Genomic DNA, 19,537 nt, shown 5'->3' with positions numbered 1-19,537 from the left:
AGGTAGGTGCAGAAGGCTGAATGCTTTCTGGTTCTGCTGTTCTCCCCTCTCTCTGAAGCCACACTTTTGGCCTCTGTGCAGATGCTTTTTTCTTTTCTTATGTTCTGGAGTTGCTGTGTATTTCAATTATGGTACTGGATGCCTGTTGAGATACCAGGGCCTCTAAGGAGACTGGGCTTAGGTGCAAGACCTTTAGGGCATGTCTCCAGAACGTCTTCAGTGCTGTATCATCCTTTTTCAATGTGCCACACAGAGAGCTTTATCAGGTCTGGCCAAGATAGGAATGCAAGGAATCACAGCCCTTCTGGGGATCAGGCATCTGTAGAGCTGACAGGCAGCTGAGGTTCCAATGTTCAGCTGTAAATCAAATGTCTGAGCCCATTTCCTTTGAACAAATCCACCCAGCCATTGCCTCAGGACTATTTTCAGAAGTATTGTACTTCAGTTTTACAGCAAGCTGATTGGGAAGTGTTTTTGTGACAGTTTATTTAGATGCTTTATTTATCCTGAGCTGTCTGTGCTTCTCCCCTTGCTGTAGCTGCACTTCTTAAGGGCCTCACTCATACTTTTCCCCTGGTTCCAACATTAAAATCCATGGTTTTACCACCAAATGAAGGTCCCTGTGCTTCATTACCTCCTGTCGGCTGAAGTGATGGCAGAGTTGGGCCTTGGCAAACCCTGTTCTGCTGTGTTTGTAAGAACAAGGTTATTGTCAGGGCTCCTCTGGAGTTCCTGCCCAATGCTGTCTGAGTTCCAACCCATTCACTTGCTGATTTCCCCTCCCACTCCTCATGCAACCCCGGGGAAAGGTGTGCATTTGCCATAGTGTGAATTCTGTGTTGTGCCAGTGAGGAAAAATTCTGGGGATGTTCTCTGTAAGTCCTCGTGAGCTTTGGGGTGGTGGCTCAGGTGCTCTTTGAAGGCTGTCTGAATTAAAAAAGAAGCATTCATTTGAGGAGGAAATAGGGATGTACCTTGTAGATAAAGTGTTAGCTCATTGTGTTAAGGTTTCATTGGTCTGCACTGTCTATTTGAAAAAAAAAAACCCACCTGGTTTTAAATCTGCTGAGCAGTAGTGGTCTGTCCACACCTTTACTTTGGTATGGCTTTATCTTCTTTCTGCAGTTTTCCTGGTTACCCTGCTGTGTCTCAGTTCCGCACAGCCTCCAAATGGTCCACATGTAGGTGTGCCCTTTTCTTTTGTATAGAACAAATAGCTGAAGTAGCATCCTGTGCAACGTTCCAGGTGAGGACCCTGAAGTTTAATTGCAAATAGTCACACAGCTGAACCTTAAACACAGCACTGAAACCTCCACCTGCTGCTGCTCTGAACTGGCCGATTCCCATCTGAACTTAAACCAGGTGTCCTTATTTCTGAGGTGGCTTTAGTTTTTAACTGAGTTTACTTCTGGCTTGTGTGCCCTGCTGGAGAACACTGTGAGAGCTCACTGCACTTTTCAGTCACATCAGCTTGTTCAATAAATGTTACCCCTCAAACTTCTTGCTTCAAACTGACAGAGCCATAAGTCTAGCATTATCTAAAGTACAGCAGGATGCTGATAGTGCTATAGGGATGTTTTATTTTGAAAGAAAGAAAATAAGGGATCTTTAATGTGGACTTTTTTGCTACAATGGCAAAACTTACGAAGGGTTAGAAAACCCACTTTGAACAGGGATTGATGAAAGCAAAATACAATCTTCCTGTCAAATGTTGGCACAGAATGTATGCGCTGTCAGAAGAGCAGCACAGGTGCACAGCACAGCAGGTCGTTCCCTGAGCCCTTGTTCTGAGCTTTCTTCTGCTGCAGCTCAGGTACTCTGCACAGAGCCTTTTTGACTACATGAAGAAAATCCAGAACGATCCCAGCGCCATGGAGGGCTTCTGTGAGACACTGCTGAAGGTCTTTGAGGACAACCTGCGGAACGACCGGTAACTTTGCTTGGTTTCTGTATTTGAACACAACCATTTGAAGTTGGATGCAGAGAAAAACTTTTTCCACTGTGCCTGAAGCACGTAAACCTGCTTTAATATCTTTGTTTGGTACAGCATACCTTTCTAAAGCTTGTAACAAAGAAGTGTTGGTAGAACGTTTTGCATTTGCTGTAGTTTAATATGAGGCACAATGTTTCAGCATAATGTTTTTTCTGTAGTGGGGTTATACACTGCTGCGTGCTGTGCAGTGCAGTCTGTGTTTTATTTTGGTCGTGGTCTTTTCACGTACACCTGAGGTATAATCATGATGTGAAGATTCTCCTTTACAGGTGATTCTTGCTGGCAGTTTATTTCTCTAAGCCTGACGTACCAAACATGTATAATAGGAGATATTCCTTAGGAAGAGAAAAACAAACAACATGGCTGTCAGCAGAATTTTAGGTTGTATTTATAGTAATTTTGTTCTTTTTGCAACTGCTGAAATAGAATCCGTGACTATAGATTTTTCCAACTGGCACATTGTGTGTTGGCTTATTTGATAAGAGGGCTTTGTGGCTTCTGATACGTTTGATGGAAAATGTTAGATACTAGAACTTGTCTGTATTTTTTCTACTACTTTTAACTCTGTTTTCAGGACCCTGCCAGTTTAAACCAGGCATTTTGTTAATTAGCTCTTTTTCCTTTTGGCTGCAGGAGCATGTCCCCCTCTCAGCCAAGGAGGATGATTTAGCCAACACACAGAAGTTACCAAGCAACCCTCCTCTGTGCAAATTAGAGTTCTAATTTAAAGATGTAGGCAGATAGGAAGTTTCTTTCTTTGCATCTAATTAAAAATAGCATATATATGTATGCCAAGAAGTTTATTTACATTGGTAAATTCTTTTCTTTCATCAGGGTGTCTGTGCCCCTCCTGACAATGCTGGACCAAATGCTGGCAAACGGCTGTTTTGATATATTTACCATGCAGGGGAAGTAAGTTGCTGCAAGTCTTCTTTGTTTGTTTTGCACTGTGCAATGGGGCTCTTAAATCTTATGCTGCTGCTGAACGTTGCTGTGGGTGTGAGTGCATGGGAGTCTGTGTAGATATATGGGTGTAATGCATAAATGGCAGCTGTGATAAATTTTGGACCAGATAGCCTCAAAAGGGTCTTAGTAAAATCTTTGACTCTCATACCAGTGTAGAAGTTGGTTATTGGTTCATTGTTTAACAACCAGTTGATCAAATTCACTTTGCTTCTTTCACCTGGCAGGCTCAGGCCAGCATCAGAGCCCTTTTCCAGCATCCTAAATAGCAGTGTTTTGTAGTATGTTCTTCACTGTGTTGGGAGCCTTTAGCAGTGACAGAATTCTGTTGTGGTGCTGCAAAATAGAATGCCTGCTGCCTATTGCTTCCAAAGCCTTACTGCTTTTCTTAATGTAACTCCAAAGAAGTTAACCAAGATTCTAGTAGGAAAAATAAGACAACAGTGTCCCAGCTTTTCCATGCGGTGTTCTGCTTCTGGAAAGTATTTAGATCAGGAATGGATAAATGTGAGTAAGGTACTCCAGTGTGACATTGTGTGATTTTGCAGATGTTTCAGAAAAGAATGATTTTAATTTCAATAATATTAAAATGTTTTCCACAAACTCTCCTGAGCAGCATGTTGGCACATCTGCAGATACATGTGCGGAGCAATACAACGTGTATGCTGCCCTCATAGATTTGGATCTGCTGATTTGAGACTGATTTAAGCAGATACATTTGAAATTATTTTGTCATATAAAAAGTTCTAATTGAATCTACTCTTGTTTTCAAGACTGTATTTAGATAATCTGCCTTAATTCTGGCAGTACCTTTTTGAATAAGAGTTTACAATTCATCAAATATTCAGAGACAGAATGAGCATTGCAGTTGGGTTTGGTAATCATCCATGATCTGAAACGTGCAGGTCCTGGTGTTCTATGCTGGGTAGGACAGTGGGTTGTGGTGTAAACCCCAGGTACAGACTGCCTCCCACATGGCTCACAAACAGAAATGTGTGGTAGGATTATTGCTACTCACTGCTGTGTCAGTGAGACAGAGTCAGCCCCGTGGTGCCGCTCTCATTCTTAGTTAAAAGGTTTGAAATTGAGTGCAGGAGGATTAGTGGGGTTGGGAGAGGTTTTGAAGTTGATCCAAATGAATTTGATTCCAGTTTGATGGTGAAACACAAAAAGTAAAAAATTATTTATTACAGCCCAGTGGATCATTCTGATGGAAAGGAAATGAATGTTGGAACGGAGGGCATGAATTGCAGGAAATAATTACCATATAAAAGGCTGCCCCTAAGGAAATCTGGAGATAGTAAGAGTTAGAGAATTTAGCTCCTGCACGTGATGATTTCTTGGTGATAGGTTACCCTGTGGTCAGAGGTGGTAATCACGAACTGTGTGCACTTCACTGAGAGCCAGGCGAGCCTGCAGTGCTGGGCTTTGCTGTGCTCTAAAAGAGCCTCTGTGCAGTGTAGTTCGCCATTCAGCTGGGCCCAGAATTGTACTGAGTACAGTGTCTGCATTTTCTTACTTAGGCGTGTGCCATTTGGCTGCAGTTACGGGATGAAGAAATGCACATCCTGGCTCTGAGGCCTTTGCTGCTGGCTGACACCTTCTTCTTTTTGCATAGAGCATGAACAAATGTGACTTCTGGGTCTGGATTCTTGAGTGGGACCAATTACCCACTTTTCTCAAGAACCGTGCCGTGAAAGTGCAGAAACAATGCAAAATGAGCCTGACATTTCATTCTGCTTTGTGGCATGGAAGGCCAACTTGTGCATTTGGCTATGGGTACTTTTATATAATGTCATCCTGGCTCCCATTTCTTCCCTTTTCTGCATTTTTTTTCCAGTTGTGCTGAGTGGAGTGCAAGGGAATTGAGGCTGTAGGTTGGCCTGCACCAGCTCTGTGCTTACACCAGCTGCTTAATAGTTAACTGCCACTTGATGAGAAGTAGTACTTACAGGTGCATTTTGAGACGTTGTGCAGTACAGTGGACATTTAAAATGATAATAATAGTTAAACATTAGCAACCCAAAGCAGGTAAGGTTGTACATGGCTGAATTGCACCAGGATTGGTGGCTGTTGGCTGGATCCCTTTGCTGCTCACTGGGAGCTCAGTGCACAGCTGAAGCAAAAGTGCCACACGGTGTCAGCCCCGCCTCACAGAGGGGTTTTCCTGCCCCCTCACACCACAGTTTATGAAGTCCAGAATGCACAGCTGTACCTTTTTCTGCCATAGCTCCTATATGGACCTCGCTGTGTTGTGACAGCCTGCTGTGTGCAGCAGGGCAGGTGGGCCTCCGGGGGGTTTCTCCTCTTACTGCATTGTGAGTGCCTATGGTTACAGTGACTGTGGGATCCGTGGTTGTACTGCTGGGCTCCTTTCTATGCCAGGGCCCTGCTGGACCTTGCAGGGACTAGAAGTCACAGTAAGCCTGGCTGGTGGTTGAAAATGAACCAGCTTCAGTGCCACTCAGTTAATCAGAAGGCCATCAGCTTTGTTGCTGTGCTTGGCTTAGCTTGATGCTGCGCTGAGTCGTTTGCCTGCTGTTTCTCAGGCTGTTACTTCTCTCTCATCCTGCACATCCAGCAGCAGAGGTTCCTCTCCTGCACTTGGCTGCAATGTTTGGGGTTGCTTTCAGCACGCAGTAGTCAGCGTTGTGCTCACAAATGGTGCCAAAATGAGGAGAGTGGTTGTGGATGTCCCATCCCTGGAGGTGTTCAAGGCCAGGTTGGATGGGGCCCTGGGCAGCCTGGTCTGCTATTAAATGTGGAGGTTGGTGGCCCTGCCTGAAGCAGGGGGTTGGAGATTCGTGATCCTTGAGGTCCCTTCTAGCCCAAGCCATTCTGTGAATGACCAGTTCCCTGCTGGTGGTAGGATGAGGAATAGGGAGAGGATGTCCCCACTGACTGCACACTGATGATTTCTATGTATTACATGTTTCTGTGAGTTGTACCAGAAGTAGCTACACGCTTAGTGCCCAATAAACCATGGTGCAAAGGAGCAGGGCAGCAGCTGTCCTCTGGTTTCACTGGCACCCAGCTGATGTCCCAGGCCTTCCTGCATTGCCACGTGTGCCCAGCTGACGCTGTGGAAAGGTGCACACACTGATGCCTTTCCCCAGATGCAGACTCTGTTTCTGCTGGCACTGTGACCACACAGGAGAAGGAATTTTCTCAATTTCCTTTAAGGAGGCCAAGCTATTGGAGTCATCTGAGATCATACGTGAGTTAGGTGTAGTTATTACAAACGAAATTGGCAAATGACAGCGCATCTGTTTTAAACACCAAATGCTGCACATAAGGCTACGTGTACTAAATTTATTCCAGATGCTCTTGTTCCATTGGTCTCTTTGTTGCTGTACTCTGCTGCGATGTGCACGTTGTTGAACCAATTTAAAATCTCACCTAATTCACTGTCACAGCTGTTCTGTGCTGAAAGCCAGGCATGTATTGCAGGTATTGTAGTTAGCTGTCCACACAATGTCTCTGTGTAATCGTAGGGGAGTGGGAGGAAGGGCAATTCCATCAAGGTAGGAAAAAAGCCTGTCTTAAGAAAGCAGATGCTCTCCCCCTCATCCAGAGGGACAAACCAATGTCTGTAGACACACAGACTCATTCAGAGCGATGCCTTTCTGGTAAGGTGTCTCATATGCAATTACTTTTGGCACATTTCTTAGTTCTCAGAATGTAGAAACAGTGCTGATGTGGCCAAGGGCAATGGATGGCAGGGAATTCGCCCTTTCAGCATCCAGTGGGAGTATTTTAACTCAGCCTTGCTGAGGCCACGTAGTTCTGAAAGCCACTATCAGCTCTAAAAACTTGTGTTGCCTCGGTGCCAACTTTGTAAATGTGTCAGCTTTTCTCTTTGTGTGCTTTTCAGGGCAATATTCAGACTGTTCTTTAGCTTCATGGGTCCATGGTTTGTTGTTCAGTTTTTTAACCAGGTCCATACTTGCCATTGTATGCCAGAATTTTGCTAAGATATATTTTTTTATTTAAGTAAAAAATACGTTGTTCCTGTCTGGAAAACTACATGTAACAAGGCTCAGTCACTTAACGTCACTCCTCTAACCATCTTATTTTCTTGTTTTAAATGTACTGTTATTCAACACATTAGATTATACAGCACTTTTGAATAGTTTATATCCACAGTTTTGAATCATAGTAGCAGAAAATAAATGCTAGGACTGCTGCTTTACCAACACAGTACAGTGGGATTTGCAGGCTATGCCATCTAGAAGTCACTGTGTTCAGTAGCCAAAGATGAAATAGATTTGTTGGTTTTTTGTTTTTTTTTTTTTTTGCATCTATTGCACTTCAGCTTTGAGTGCAGTGAGTAAAAGATTAAATAATTTGTATTGAAATAAAAGTAATATTCCCTCTTTGCTTTTCTCTAATAGGTCCTTGAAATAACACTAACAATACTTGTGTTTGTATGAGTGTCTGGGAAAGAGCTGTGAGAATTACATTTCCCAGACTGTGTAGAAAAATAAAAAGAATTTGCTCACTCTATTTAAAGATGGCTTCATGGCTGGTACACCGAGCAGAACTGGAAGCCCAGTGTTTAATTACCTTGTCTGGAATCTCTAAAGGAATCTGGGCTTAAAGACTGGTAGAGTATTTAAGAACAGAGTTTATCCCCTTTTGTGCACAGTTTGGTTAAGGCCTTCGGGGACCACCAGGGCACCGCAGTGCTACGTGGAGCACTTCACGTGTTACAGAATATTGTAATTCCTGGCTCAGTGCTTCTGATCATACGGTGCATTGCTGTAAGCACAAGCCCGTGTGCACCGAATGATTGTGAGAAACGTAATTCACTCCTCAGCATGCAGGTACTGTAATTCATATTAATTTCTTCACTTCCATTAAAAAATAATAAGTTGCCTAGTAATGTGGTAGTGGCCAAACTGCTGTGTGTTTAGCAAAAGCCCACCTCAGGCAGGGTGTGCTGCTGTGCAAGGAGCTGCAAACAGCTCTGGGCAGTGTCTTTCTTCTCTTTTGAATGTTAATTTGTCATCTTTACAATCATTAAATGTATTTGAAATTCTGTGGCAATCCATTTCTCATCCTTTTCTCTTTCCAGCCATCCGTTTCCAGTGAAGTTACTTCACCTTTGTAAAGAAGAGATCAAAAGATCCAAAGACATCCGGAAACTTCGCTCCAGCATAGGAGTGTGAGTCACAGTCAGACAAACAAAGCACATCTTTTGTCTGCTCGTGCTGATGAAAATGTAACTACAGTAGGCACCAGATGGAGTAAGGATGTAAATGAAAAATGCATGCAGATACATGGGATAAGTTAAGTGGTTGGTCAAACGCTTGTGAAGGATCAGAAAAGTATTAGCTGCTCTTAAAGTGTTGCTTTTGAAGATGTGAGTCATTTCCTTATTGCTCGTGGAGCTCAATTCAGCTGCTGCCAATGGAAGGTACCTATAATTGAGTAGATCTCACAGGTACACCAGAAATGGCTGAAAACACCAGCAGAATTATTACCTGGCTTTAGGGGAAAAAAACCACCCAGTTCAGATAGCAAAGAGATGAAACCAAAACTGGGTGAGGGGACAAAAAGACAAAATGCTGCAGGGCTGAATGAATGTTCAGTGGTAGAATTGACTTCAATTTCATTTCTTTATTGACAATATTTTAAGACTGCAAGAAGGCCTAAAATGAAAAGGAATCCATGTCTTTGTCTTTCACTCTTACCTCCATGTGAGAGAGTTTAATTCAAGATCTGAGTTTTTGTGTGAAGACTTTGGGGCTGCCTTCAGTAGCTTTAAGATCACAGTTGTATTTGGCATAAATGTGTGGCATCTCAGTAACCCTTAAGAATTTCAGTGCACTCCCTCTCAGTGTTTGCTTTCCCACAGCACTTATATCAGCTGAGATCCTGGGGGCAGCAATGCTTCATTCTCTCCCTGTGTTGTTTCTTTTAATATACCTTCATTCTGATCCTCAAAATGTACTTTTACAGTTACAGCATGAACAAATATCACTTCAGATCTGTATTTTCCTATGTTTTTCAGATTTTGTGGCCTGATTCAATTTCAAGGAGATATGAGAGAGAAAGTTTTGTTTCAGCTGCTTCTCCTCCTTTGCCATCCATTTCCTGTGGTAAGTCTTGAAGAAATTGCATAGTATCAATTACATTGCTTTAATGTATATGAAGTTTAAAAATAAAATTAAGAATGTTGCTTTAATGCTCTTCGAAGAGACAGTGCTGTAATACCAGGTTTTATGTCTCAGGGGTCTGTTCTCTGTGTGCTGCAGATTAAGTAACTGAAACAGGGCTCAAAAAATGAGCTACTGCTTCTGAGGATGTGCAGGAGAGAATTGTATGTGGGACAACATTACAGCCATTAGAATTGGTTGGGTTTTGGTTTTTTTTTTTTTGACCCTGTAAAGTTTTTGGGAGAACATGAGGTCCATTGTACCAGATGTGGCAGCCCAGACTGGTGGCTGCTGTGGCAACTGAACCCAGTAATGAGCTTCCAATGGTGCTGGTGTTCAGGGCTTCATCTGGGAATGCTGGCAGGAGTGCTGTGAGGAGGGGCAGCTTCAGCCCTCAGGTAGTGCAGGAGAAGCAGGGGCTGTCAGATGTAATTGCAAGGGCACATAAAAATGTGGAAACCAGTGAGATATTAGAGTGGTTTGAGAAAGCACTGCATGCCCTGGTTTCTGGCCAATACAAACCTGCACTGTTTATTTTAGCACTGATTCCGTTTGTGTTCAGGGCAAAACAATATGGTGCTCAACAAAGCTGGATGCTTTGGAGTTTTGGTCCAAACATTTCCATGCTGTGTTCCCTTGCTACAGGAAGAGAACTTTGCAGGAGGGGCAGTGTAAGAACTGAAGATGAACCATTTCATGTTTACATCATAATATATTTATCTTTTTATAGAGAAGTCGATTTAAATTGGCACCACTGCTCAGGAAATAAGCCTATAATTTCTTTGCCTCTCTTTAGTTACCATCAGGCTTTCTTAAAAAAAAAAAAAATAAAAAAAATCAGAATTTGTTCCTGTTACAGTTTTGCAGTCTTCCATGTAGTGCCTTTCCATGCACTGTATCTCAGGTACCAGCCTTCCTTGCTTTTTCTTTGTGTATCACATGGCAACTGAACAGTGCTCTGGGAAAAAAACTTGGGTAACTGCTGCTGGATGCTGGAGTCTAAAAACTAATGTTACTTGCATCATCATCTGTCTCCAAACAGCTTTTTAGAGTTTCACTGGCTTACAGTCTTTGGGGTAAGGAACGTGACTTCTTTGTAGTCCTACAGCAGCCAGCACTGGGGCAGACTTTTGCTCAGTGAATCATTTCAAGTAAAGAAATGTTCCCGTTAGGCTGTTCTTAACATTTGAGTTTACTCCTTGTGAGGGACAGGTCTGAAAAGCAAATGTTTTCCAAAAGGTACTTCTGTGACCCTCCTCCCTTCTTCCTCAGCCAGCACCAGTATGAATGGAAATGCCTGCTGGCTCTTCCCTGCAGCACTCTGGATACTTTACTAAAGCTTCCTCTGCCTCTTCCTGTAGATACGGAAAACAACAGCCAGTCAAGTTTATGAAATGCTGATAACCTACAGTGAAATAATTGATCCTGCCATTATAGACGAGGTGATGGCCATCCTCAGCGATAGTAACTGGTGAGTTTGTTCTCAGATAGTAATAACAGCTGAAATAGATTTTGTACCACTGAAGTTGAAAGAAAGACATCCACACCTTTAAAGACTGGAGGTAAGGAAGCTGCACTGACCAATACCTGAGTGATAGGTATTCAATTCTGGCAGCATTTTGGAAGAGAAAGGATTGGTGCGAGCTGTAAAGAGCAATTAACTGAAATGTCATTGCTCAAATTTCATCTGAGCTCACGTTGCCCACACTGCCTCAGAGTAATATAGGAGAAGGTGTTTTGAAGAATATCAAGAATGTATGTCATACATATTATTATATCAACTGTTTTTTTTTTTCTTCAGTGATATTTCTTGGGAATAAATGTTTTGAGAACAAGCACACCTTAATGCTGCAGTTTGCATGCTTACATTATTGAACTCGTCTTTAATTTCCAGCTTGTTTCTGCATTTGAGCTTAAGTAACGTATTTGGGAAAAGAAATTAATGTCTGCTATTGCCAGGGGTGGCTGCTTCATATTTCCCTGAGATTTCAGTGTAGCAGTGACAAGTTTGGAAGAACTGGTTATTACTGGCTGTTCTGCTTATTTGCTCAACTACATGTTGATGTGTAATGTTCTGCCTAGGCTGATTCAGTGCTTGCTTAGGAAATCCAAATTAAGAGCAGGCTTTCTCAGCAGTCTAAACTTCAGCTGCTACAGAAATAATTGGTTAACAGAAACAATTGATAAGGGTTAGGTTGCTGCTGCTTACAGTTGCAAGATTAGAAGTGGAACACACCAAACTGCTACAGAAAAAAAAGCAGCAGTGTGGAGCTGCTGACCAAAACAAAGCAGTGAACTTCATACAGATATTTCAGAAAAAATGCTCTATTTTCACCTTGCCCCTTTTAAGCTGTGATTGCCTGCCTGCTTTATTCCCTGTCACAATATATCCCTTGCACTGAGATTAAAGATGAAGAACTTACTTCAAATTAACATGATAAAACAAGTTTTAACTGTTTACAAAGGAAGATAGATGAAGTCATTGCTGAGTATCATAGAGAGCCCTTCTCAGTGCTAGAACACAGTAATTGCAGCAGTAAAATAAGCACTAACATCAGGAAGCCAAATGAGAACTAAATATTTGGGGAAGACAGAAGTTACTGGAATATGCATTGTTGTAACATTTTCTTTGTTAGAATTACAGAGAGTTAATCTTACAGTTGTACAATTCCAAGTTTAAACAATTACACTATAAATAATAACATTTTGCTCAGCTACAGGAAAGTTTCCAGTTTAGATGTGACACATGAGATGGTTTACTGGTGGGTCGTGGTAGGTCACCTTGATGGTTGGACAGATAATCCTGAAGGTCTTTTCCAACTTTGATGATTCTATAATCTTCAAGTGTCCAAATACATTTTTATACATATTATTCAGGTTACTTTTAATTAATTAACTTGTACTTTTGCTTTTTCTCTGTTGTTTTGGAATCGGTTTACTTGCTAAGAGTTAATTTTTCTAATCACTCATTTAGGCTTAAGAAAAGCAAACTGGATCTGCTGATTGAGCAGCATTTCAGTTATGTTGTAAAAAATGTATCTGTAGAAGAATGTCATGTTTGGATTTTTGGCATTTGGGGCTTTTTGTAACCACTGCTGAGGAAATTATCTTGTAAACGTTTTGTTATTTCTGTAACTTTTAAGAAGTTCTGCTAGCATTAGGTCTGGATTTTGAGTTCAGGAGAATGCTTCCCTGCATGGCAGCACGTTCTCCAAATCCAGTGACAGTTACATTCTTGATATGGTGTTTTCTAAATAAAAAGCAGCTATAAATGAATAAATTAATGAACTTTTAATCAAAAAGCTTTTATGAAGAAAGCTACTTTCTGAAATAAAAAAAGTCTAAAAGAATAATCTTAGGAGTTGAACTACTAACTGCCATCTCTGGAGGAGGTTGCTGAGTATTTATGGTTTATCTGGCTTACAATGGTGCCAAAAGCTTACATTTTTCTAAAAATGTAATGTAACAAGAACATCTAGTTTGAAATATACTTCAAAGAACAGACATGCATAGTGATAAATTAAAAAACGGATAGCTTACACAGCCAGCGTTGAGTTTCTGTTTTTGAAGTGATTGGAACTTGCTGCTTTGTGCAGGGAAGCTGAAGTAGCAGAGCTACGAGAGAAACGCAACCTCCTCTGTGACCTTCTGAAGGTGCCCAAACCACAGCTGGTAACCAAGGTAAGGTACAGCAGTGCTCCTGAGCTTCTGGGAAGAAGCACTATAATGATCAGTTGTTCCAGTAACTGAGGGCATTGGGTAAGTTCTGTGCAACAGATGTAGTTCTTCACAGGTTCATGAATGTAGGAATGTCCTCACAACTAACAACAGAGTGTATGGAATTGCTGAAAACTATTCTCTTAAGCCCTTCCAGTTTCATTTCTTGAAAGCATTCCAGAGCTGCAGTGTGACATCTTACTCAGACAAAATGCAAGAATGAAATAATACAGCACAGATGTTTCAAAAACTGTTCGACTGCCCTTTCTGGGGAAAAAAAAAAGGGTAACAGTGTCCTACTCCATTTTAACAGCAAAATTATAATGTGTGCTGTTGGTGCAAATCACAGGACTCTAACAAAGAATATATTCTGGAAGTTAACACATTCATAAGAAGACAACAGATGAGGTGTAGATTTTTTTTTTTCCACTTTAATGCAGACAGTTTGGAATTGCCCATCCAGTTGGTATTTCTAGAAAGGCAGAACTTTCTGCTTTAATATCTGGAAGAGGTGGTTCTGTTCTGCTGGTGAGGCTCAAGTAAGCAAGATAAGTAACAAACATGGAAACGTAGTTAGGTCTTAGCAGGTTCATCTCAAGCACTAACTTACTGGATAACAACAGGAACTATTCCAGTTGTAGGTGATGAAATTCAGCATGGCAAAGCCCTTTTTCCTTTCTGAAATTACTCAGCAATGATAAAAGAGGGGATTTCTTTATGATAAGACACTGCTGTCAAATAGCATTACTAGTTGAAAGATTTCAAAGTTTCTTTAGCAGTGCATCAGTCTGGCAAGCAAATGCCAATGCTCAATACATTAAAAGCACAGAGCTGTTAGGGTATTGTGCATAGCCTATCCAGAGAACTTTCAGAGTTTGCTCTAAAAGTGACACTTAGTGAAGTTGAATGACTTGTTGCAGCTGTCCTCATGTCCTACCTGCAGCCAGCTGGTTCCCACACAGCAGCTCACGTATCCCGAGAAATATCAGCAGCAGAGAATGCCAAGCATTAGGAAAAGATGAATTAATTTTATTGAAATAAATAAACAATTATTCCTTTAAAAACCTGTACACAAATCAAATTTACTGACAGGTAGTTAAAAAAATTTAACTTTACACTTCTACATTTTCTTCTGTTTAGCTTAATTAATTACATACACAACTGCACTGCTCCACCTCTTTTCTCTTTCTCTCTTGCAGAGTTCAGCAAAGTGAAGTTGCAGCGCTGGCTTCTGCTCTGTAAATTGAAGCTCTTGGTTCAGGTGCTGCTGTGGCATCTCAACACATTGGATTCTCAGCATCTCTGCAAAGTACACTGGTGAACAAAACAAGAGGCAGAAGTTGTCTTAAGGCACAGTGCAGATATGCCCACCCTGTGAGGGCAACAATTCATGATGTTGTCTTTTTCTTAATTCATTATCTGTAGCCACAAGATGGCAGTTTGTCTTCATAGCTTCATAGCTCTGTCCCAGCTGACCTGTTGGGTTTTAGTTGTTTTTTTTTCCCGTGTCAATGATTTACACTTCTCCAGTTCTGAATGGAGCCATTCAACCCACGCTTGCTGTTTACACATTAAATATTAAAACTGACTTACTGCATTACTCTTATAAAAGAATTTTTTTTGCTGGAGGTAAGAATGGCTATACTTACTGGTACTTCATCTTTAGGAGTGTTTGTATGTGCAGGTAAGTATACCATTCTTACATCATTTTCAAACAAAAAAAACTGTTTCACTTCAGCTAATGCCAAAGTGTTATTCAAGCAAATGTAGTAAACTAGCTTCAGGAACTGAAGTTTCATCTTTTTCATCTTTCCTTCACTACTGAGGGGAATCAGTACTTCAAGCAACTGGCAGGAATTCAGATTATTCCTTATGGACTATAAAATAAAATAATTGCAACATTTATCTTCAGTAACATTACTGTGATTGTGAGGCAGATGCACAGGTAACACACTGTTGTCATTACATCTGTTTTTTGATGGTTCTAGTGAATTCCACTCTCCTCACTCTTCAAATAGAACAGCAATCATGGACAGTAAATCTACACACACCTAGGAAAATTTGAAAGAAAGGAATATTTCAAGAGAAGCTGTAAAGTACCTGCTATCTTGTAGTGCAGGTGTTCATTTCCAAAACTACACTTGTGTCACTGCAAGATTTTTTTTCAAGAAATACTTTTCTTAATACTTTTGCAATACTTCTTAAAAAAGAAATGACATATTATGTTATTCAAAAAACTTCTTAACTGTACTTGCGACCTGGGCTGGCATATGAAATTCAGTGTAGATCTATGCATGGTATTCTCTAACTATTAAACAAATGAGTACTCAGTTCAAATACTGAGCTGCCCATGTGGCTCTGTTCAGCACAGCAGCTCTTCCAGGTGTCACCCACCCTGTTAGGTTGTCATTAAGAGCCTTATATAATGTACTATAAATTTTCATTTTGCTCTTGCAAAATTTTGCTGCATGAAAAATACAAGTTGTGTTGGCAGAACCTGCTAGTTAAAAAAAAATAAGGTCCAGTGAAAAATACATCTGCATGCAATAATCATGTGCCTGGCAAATGATGTTACACATACACCTACCTGCTTCTAACAGTCCTGAATCAGAGGATGCTGTACTTAACCTCAGTACTGGCTGTATGCAGAGCTTTACCTCTGTAGTGCCAGCTGTTGCTCTCAGTAGCAGGAAATGAAGCCAATAGCAGGGACAGGTTGAGGGCCCCAGACAATGTTTGACAGAAATCTCTCTTTACACTTCCATGTTTATAAGCTTTTCTTGATGCATTTTTAAGACTTCCCTATGGTAACAGTGCTCTTGTAGTCTTTTGGCCCATATTTGATGATTATTTCAATTAGAAGTACAATTTAACAAACAAAATTAGCTTGATAGGACAGTGCTGTGCAATAGTAAAATGAGTAAGTACCTCTGTAGTGGTGTTTTTTAGCACCTCCTTTGCAAAGGGCTACTAGGAATAAAATTAATAAAACACAAATTACTAAGAATTTCTAACACTGGTCTTCCTGCACGTGCTGATACAGGCATAACACACAGCTTTGATGTTGCTGCCTTACCTTTGCCTTTAGTTAAAGTGATAATAATCCATCCCTTCTTTCAAGTTCAGCATATTCAAGTTCATTTCAAATGCTCCTCCTGTCAAATCCTATGAGAGAGGGAAAAAAACACAAAAAACAGACAAAAAACTAGACAAAAGGTATTTCAGGTTGTAACAGGCTTTGCTAGTTTGGTTCTATAGGCCACAGGGAAAAAAAAGTCCCATTTGCAGAGTTAAACATAAGTAGAACAAGGCTTAGAAATAGTGTATCTGCTCAAAAATTAGGCATATGTTGAGAAATTAGCATTCACGTTGGTATCTTTGGGGTTGTGGGTGGATGTTAGACAACTCATCATTCTAATGCACTGAAGTAGAACATGAGGACTACACTGAGAGCTCTGAAGATAAACATCTGCAACTCTGGGTATTTTGTTTTCCAGTGTAGGCATTTGCAGAGAACAGACCAAGGGAATGAGTTTGATACAACAGTGACTGTGTAGATTTTGACCAATGATTAGCTTGGCTGATGAAACAAACCTTTCATCAAGCAACTGAAATACTTTGCTTAGGTAAAGGTGTTTCCTTTTAAGCTGTCGTTACCTTAACTGAACAGGAACCTGGTAGCTTTGCTCCGTGAGTCATTTTTCAAGGCAGCAATACAGATCCTAACACAGCTGTGATGCCATTAAAAGAAAACATGCCAACATCAGTGTTTTTGACACTTCTGCGTTGGCCTTACCGAGTCCTACTTCAGGAATATCTCAGAAATGAATTAAACCTCACAAAACTACAGAAAACTTTGGTTTTTTTGGATGGTCCAGAGTAGCAATATTGAAGTTGCACAACACCCTGCAGGTGTTTTGGACAGGAAGTTACAAAACTAGAGCCCAAACAAAACTGGAATTGAAGGAGGAGGAATGCTGGACTTAGACTAGAATAATTGGCTTCAATAAAATTGTTCTGCAACTTTCTATAAATCTGAGTTCAGAAATCAAGTTTTCTGACTTACATTCAGGACATTCAGCTTCCAGCTCATCTTGGACCCATCTGCTGAAATGCTTATAAAAATGCTCACTCAGCAGTAGGTGTTTCTTAGAAGCCTTCCATTCAAGGAGCACAAGGCCATCTCAATCAGCAGTCTGCCCAACTACAAAACAACCTGACCTGTTCCCTCCAGGCTGCTCCATAAATTTATATAGGAAACACTGCATATTTCAAAGCTTGGCTCAAACCAGCATGCTGTGCTCAGGCTCAAGGATTCCCTCCCTTCTCTCCTCTGCCAGTATCTTCTACCTGCAATGTTTCTCAGTTTTCATTGGCAATGCCCAAGTACACAAAGACAACATTATCTGATCCAGAACTTCAACAAAAACAAATCCACCACAGTCATAAAGTTTCTTGAGCACTGTTGCTTACAAACAATTAAAAGGAACAATGATAACAGCTAATGAATAACTTGGAGAAAGGCAGAAAAAGTCTGATGGCAGCAGATTTTTAAAGCAAGAGCTCCACTTTACCTATCTAAGCCATTGGTTACCTGAGTGATAAGGGCCTGAGTGTGAAAGATGTTGAGTATGGTTTTCTTTCTTTTTTTTTTTTTTAAACCTCTTGATATGAAGAATACTTGACAGCATTTAGTACTTTGAAGGACTGGGTCCTGGTTTTTCAATCCAGTTCAGATCCCAGGCTTCCACTGGTTCAAGTGCAAAACTTAGTGCTCACATCAACAGAGAACTCTACTTAGAAATGCAGGTCTTGATCATGGCCTTTACTCTTCTCTAATGATTTCATAAACCCAAGATTACCCAAATTTGGACTTGGGGTATGAAACGGTTCTGTGTGGCTTGCTGGAAAAAAAAAAAAAACCCTGCTCTGAAGAAGGGTTAAAAATGAAAATAAAAGAGCCCAGATGCTAAATTAAGCAGAAGAGTTAAAAACAAACCTTTCATTCCCAGACCACAAGACTGAGGTGACAGAACAAGGCAGTGTTTCACAATAACTGGTCAACAGTAAATTTCCTGAATACTTTACACAATTGAACTAGTTTAATTACTGAGGCAGAATAGTAGAAAATCCCTTTCATTTCAAGCACTTGGAAGCCATGCCAAAACTGGGTACAGTAAGTGATTTCTGAGCATTTTGCTTTTACCTCAAAGCAAGAGAAAATACACAGAGCAGACCCTTAGGTGAAGTGGTGCTGCAGGCTGGTACACAACTTTGATGAGCTAAAGCCATGATTTTATGCTCCTGGGTAAAAGCTTTGAAACACACACACGCACACCCAGAGCACAGGATTTCAGCTACAGCCTTTTGTGAAGCCGTTTTAAAAGCAAACCCAACAAAAATCAAATAGTATGACTGCTTTTTCAGAGATGATTTTACATGGTAACAGAGCAATACTGCACAAGGGAGGAGCTGCCAGAGAAAATAAATAAGCAAACAGTGCTTGAAGTACACGGCCATCAGGGTCAATTCCTGCAGACAACCACTTAATAAACATTTCTAATCTTCAAAATTACCCTCTTAGTGCTGCTTATAAACATGCAGGTTTTGTCTGCATCACTACTAAAAGTAATTCTCGACCATGAAAGGCAAAACAAAAAACAGCAAGGCCCCAGAACACTTCTTCAGAAGGATGTTGGTTAATCTATATTTGTAAATAATAAATTCGCAAGTCTGGGATGTTTACAAACTTGTTAATGACTTCTGTTTAAGTAAATCACGGGAAGGTCTCAGCAGCTAGCTCTGCCTTACGTCAACTTCAACAACTCCACCCAACACAGAAGCAGATCCAGCAGGGGACTCCAGCTAGGCTGCGTGTGCAGCATCTGCACATTCGTTTGTCTGCACAAGAAACGTCCTTCCACTCACTGGGAATCCTTCTATGTCAGCAGCATGACCTGAAGCACAGAGCTGGGTAAACCTACTCGCCCTTAATAGTTTGAAAATACGGACACTTCGTAACCTCTCAAACACATGGATTTTGCTGGTCCCACACAGCACCCTATGGGCAGAAGAATTTTGTTTTGTTGTGGTCATGTCTTTCACATCAGCTTGGGACTTGACTCCTAACATCAACATTTTTTGCAGAGTTCCATTCGATGTATGTGAGTGAATAGAATCAGAGAGGCAGAAATAGCCATCAGAAAGTAGAGAACATTTTTCATTTGATGCGGTCTTAACATTTATCTGCGTATGCATCCTCCCATCCTTCTTTGTTTGAAGAACACACTGGGAGGGGAAACGGGGAGAGGTGAATAAAGAAAAGCAGCTGGGAAGGTTTGCTTTTAGCTGTTCCTTCAGATGTGGGCTGCACAGAAAGCAAGGCAAATTCAGTCTATAAATAAGCAAAGGCCAACCCGCGGCATTTTGCGGCCCGCACAATAGCAACACAGATGAATGAAAGTTCAATACTCTGCTCTTCTCAGCCCATTTAGAAACCATTTCCTTTAGCGGTCAGACCCAGAAGTTTGAAAGCTGCTGCAGACAGGATACCTGAATATTTTAAACCACAGACATTTATCAGCTTGTTTTGTTTTGGTAGAAGACTACTTTCCATGACAAAACTACTACTGAAAAGCGTGGCCATTTCAGTCCCGGCACAACCTCGCAAGTACTAAGAACGGATTTTGTAGATTCCAACTGC

General features: G+C 41.0%; 2 protein-coding genes across 10 annotated transcripts in view; one reads left to right on the top strand and one right to left on the bottom strand.

Moving 5' to 3' along the window:
- Positions 1-14,431, top strand: part of TBCD (tubulin folding cofactor D) — a 108,564-nt gene extending 94,133 nt beyond the window's left edge. For both annotated transcript variants that reach the window (XM_003211411.4, XM_085240256.1), the window contains 7 exons: positions 1,809-1,930; positions 2,828-2,905; positions 8,034-8,123; positions 8,973-9,060; positions 10,479-10,588; positions 12,714-12,798; positions 14,034-14,431. In XM_003211411.4, the coding sequence (XP_003211459.3) occupies positions 1,809-1,930; positions 2,828-2,905; positions 8,034-8,123; positions 8,973-9,060; positions 10,479-10,588; positions 12,714-12,798; positions 14,034-14,048 (588 nt within the window). In that variant the 3' untranslated portion in view covers positions 14,049-14,431. The remainder of the gene's footprint in view (positions 1-1,808; positions 1,931-2,827; positions 2,906-8,033; positions 8,124-8,972; positions 9,061-10,478; positions 10,589-12,713; positions 12,799-14,033) is intronic.
- Positions 13,843-19,537, bottom strand: part of QTGAL (queuosine-tRNA galactosyltransferase) — a 111,145-nt gene continuing 105,450 nt past the window's right edge. For 7 of the 8 annotated variants that reach the window (XM_085240262.1, XM_085240259.1, XM_085240260.1 and 4 more), the window contains 2 exons: positions 15,911-15,999; positions 13,843-14,148 (listed from right to left, as the gene is read on the bottom strand). In XM_085240262.1, coding sequence (XP_085096388.1) covers positions 15,919-15,999 — 81 coding nt within the window. In that variant the 3' untranslated portion in view covers positions 13,843-14,148; positions 15,911-15,918. Of the gene's footprint in view, positions 14,886-15,910; positions 16,000-19,537 lie in introns of all 8 variants that reach the window. The other variant, XM_085240258.1, reaches the window with a different exon arrangement.

The sequence above is a fragment of the Meleagris gallopavo genome, chromosome 20 (assembly GCF_905368555.1).
Source record: "Meleagris gallopavo chromosome 20, MGAL_WU_HG_1.1, whole genome shotgun sequence".
Classification (NCBI taxonomy): Eukaryota; Metazoa; Chordata; class Aves; order Galliformes; family Phasianidae; genus Meleagris; species Meleagris gallopavo.
The sequence above is the reverse complement of the archived record's forward strand: the minus strand, read 5'-3'. Positions and strand labels throughout refer to the sequence as shown.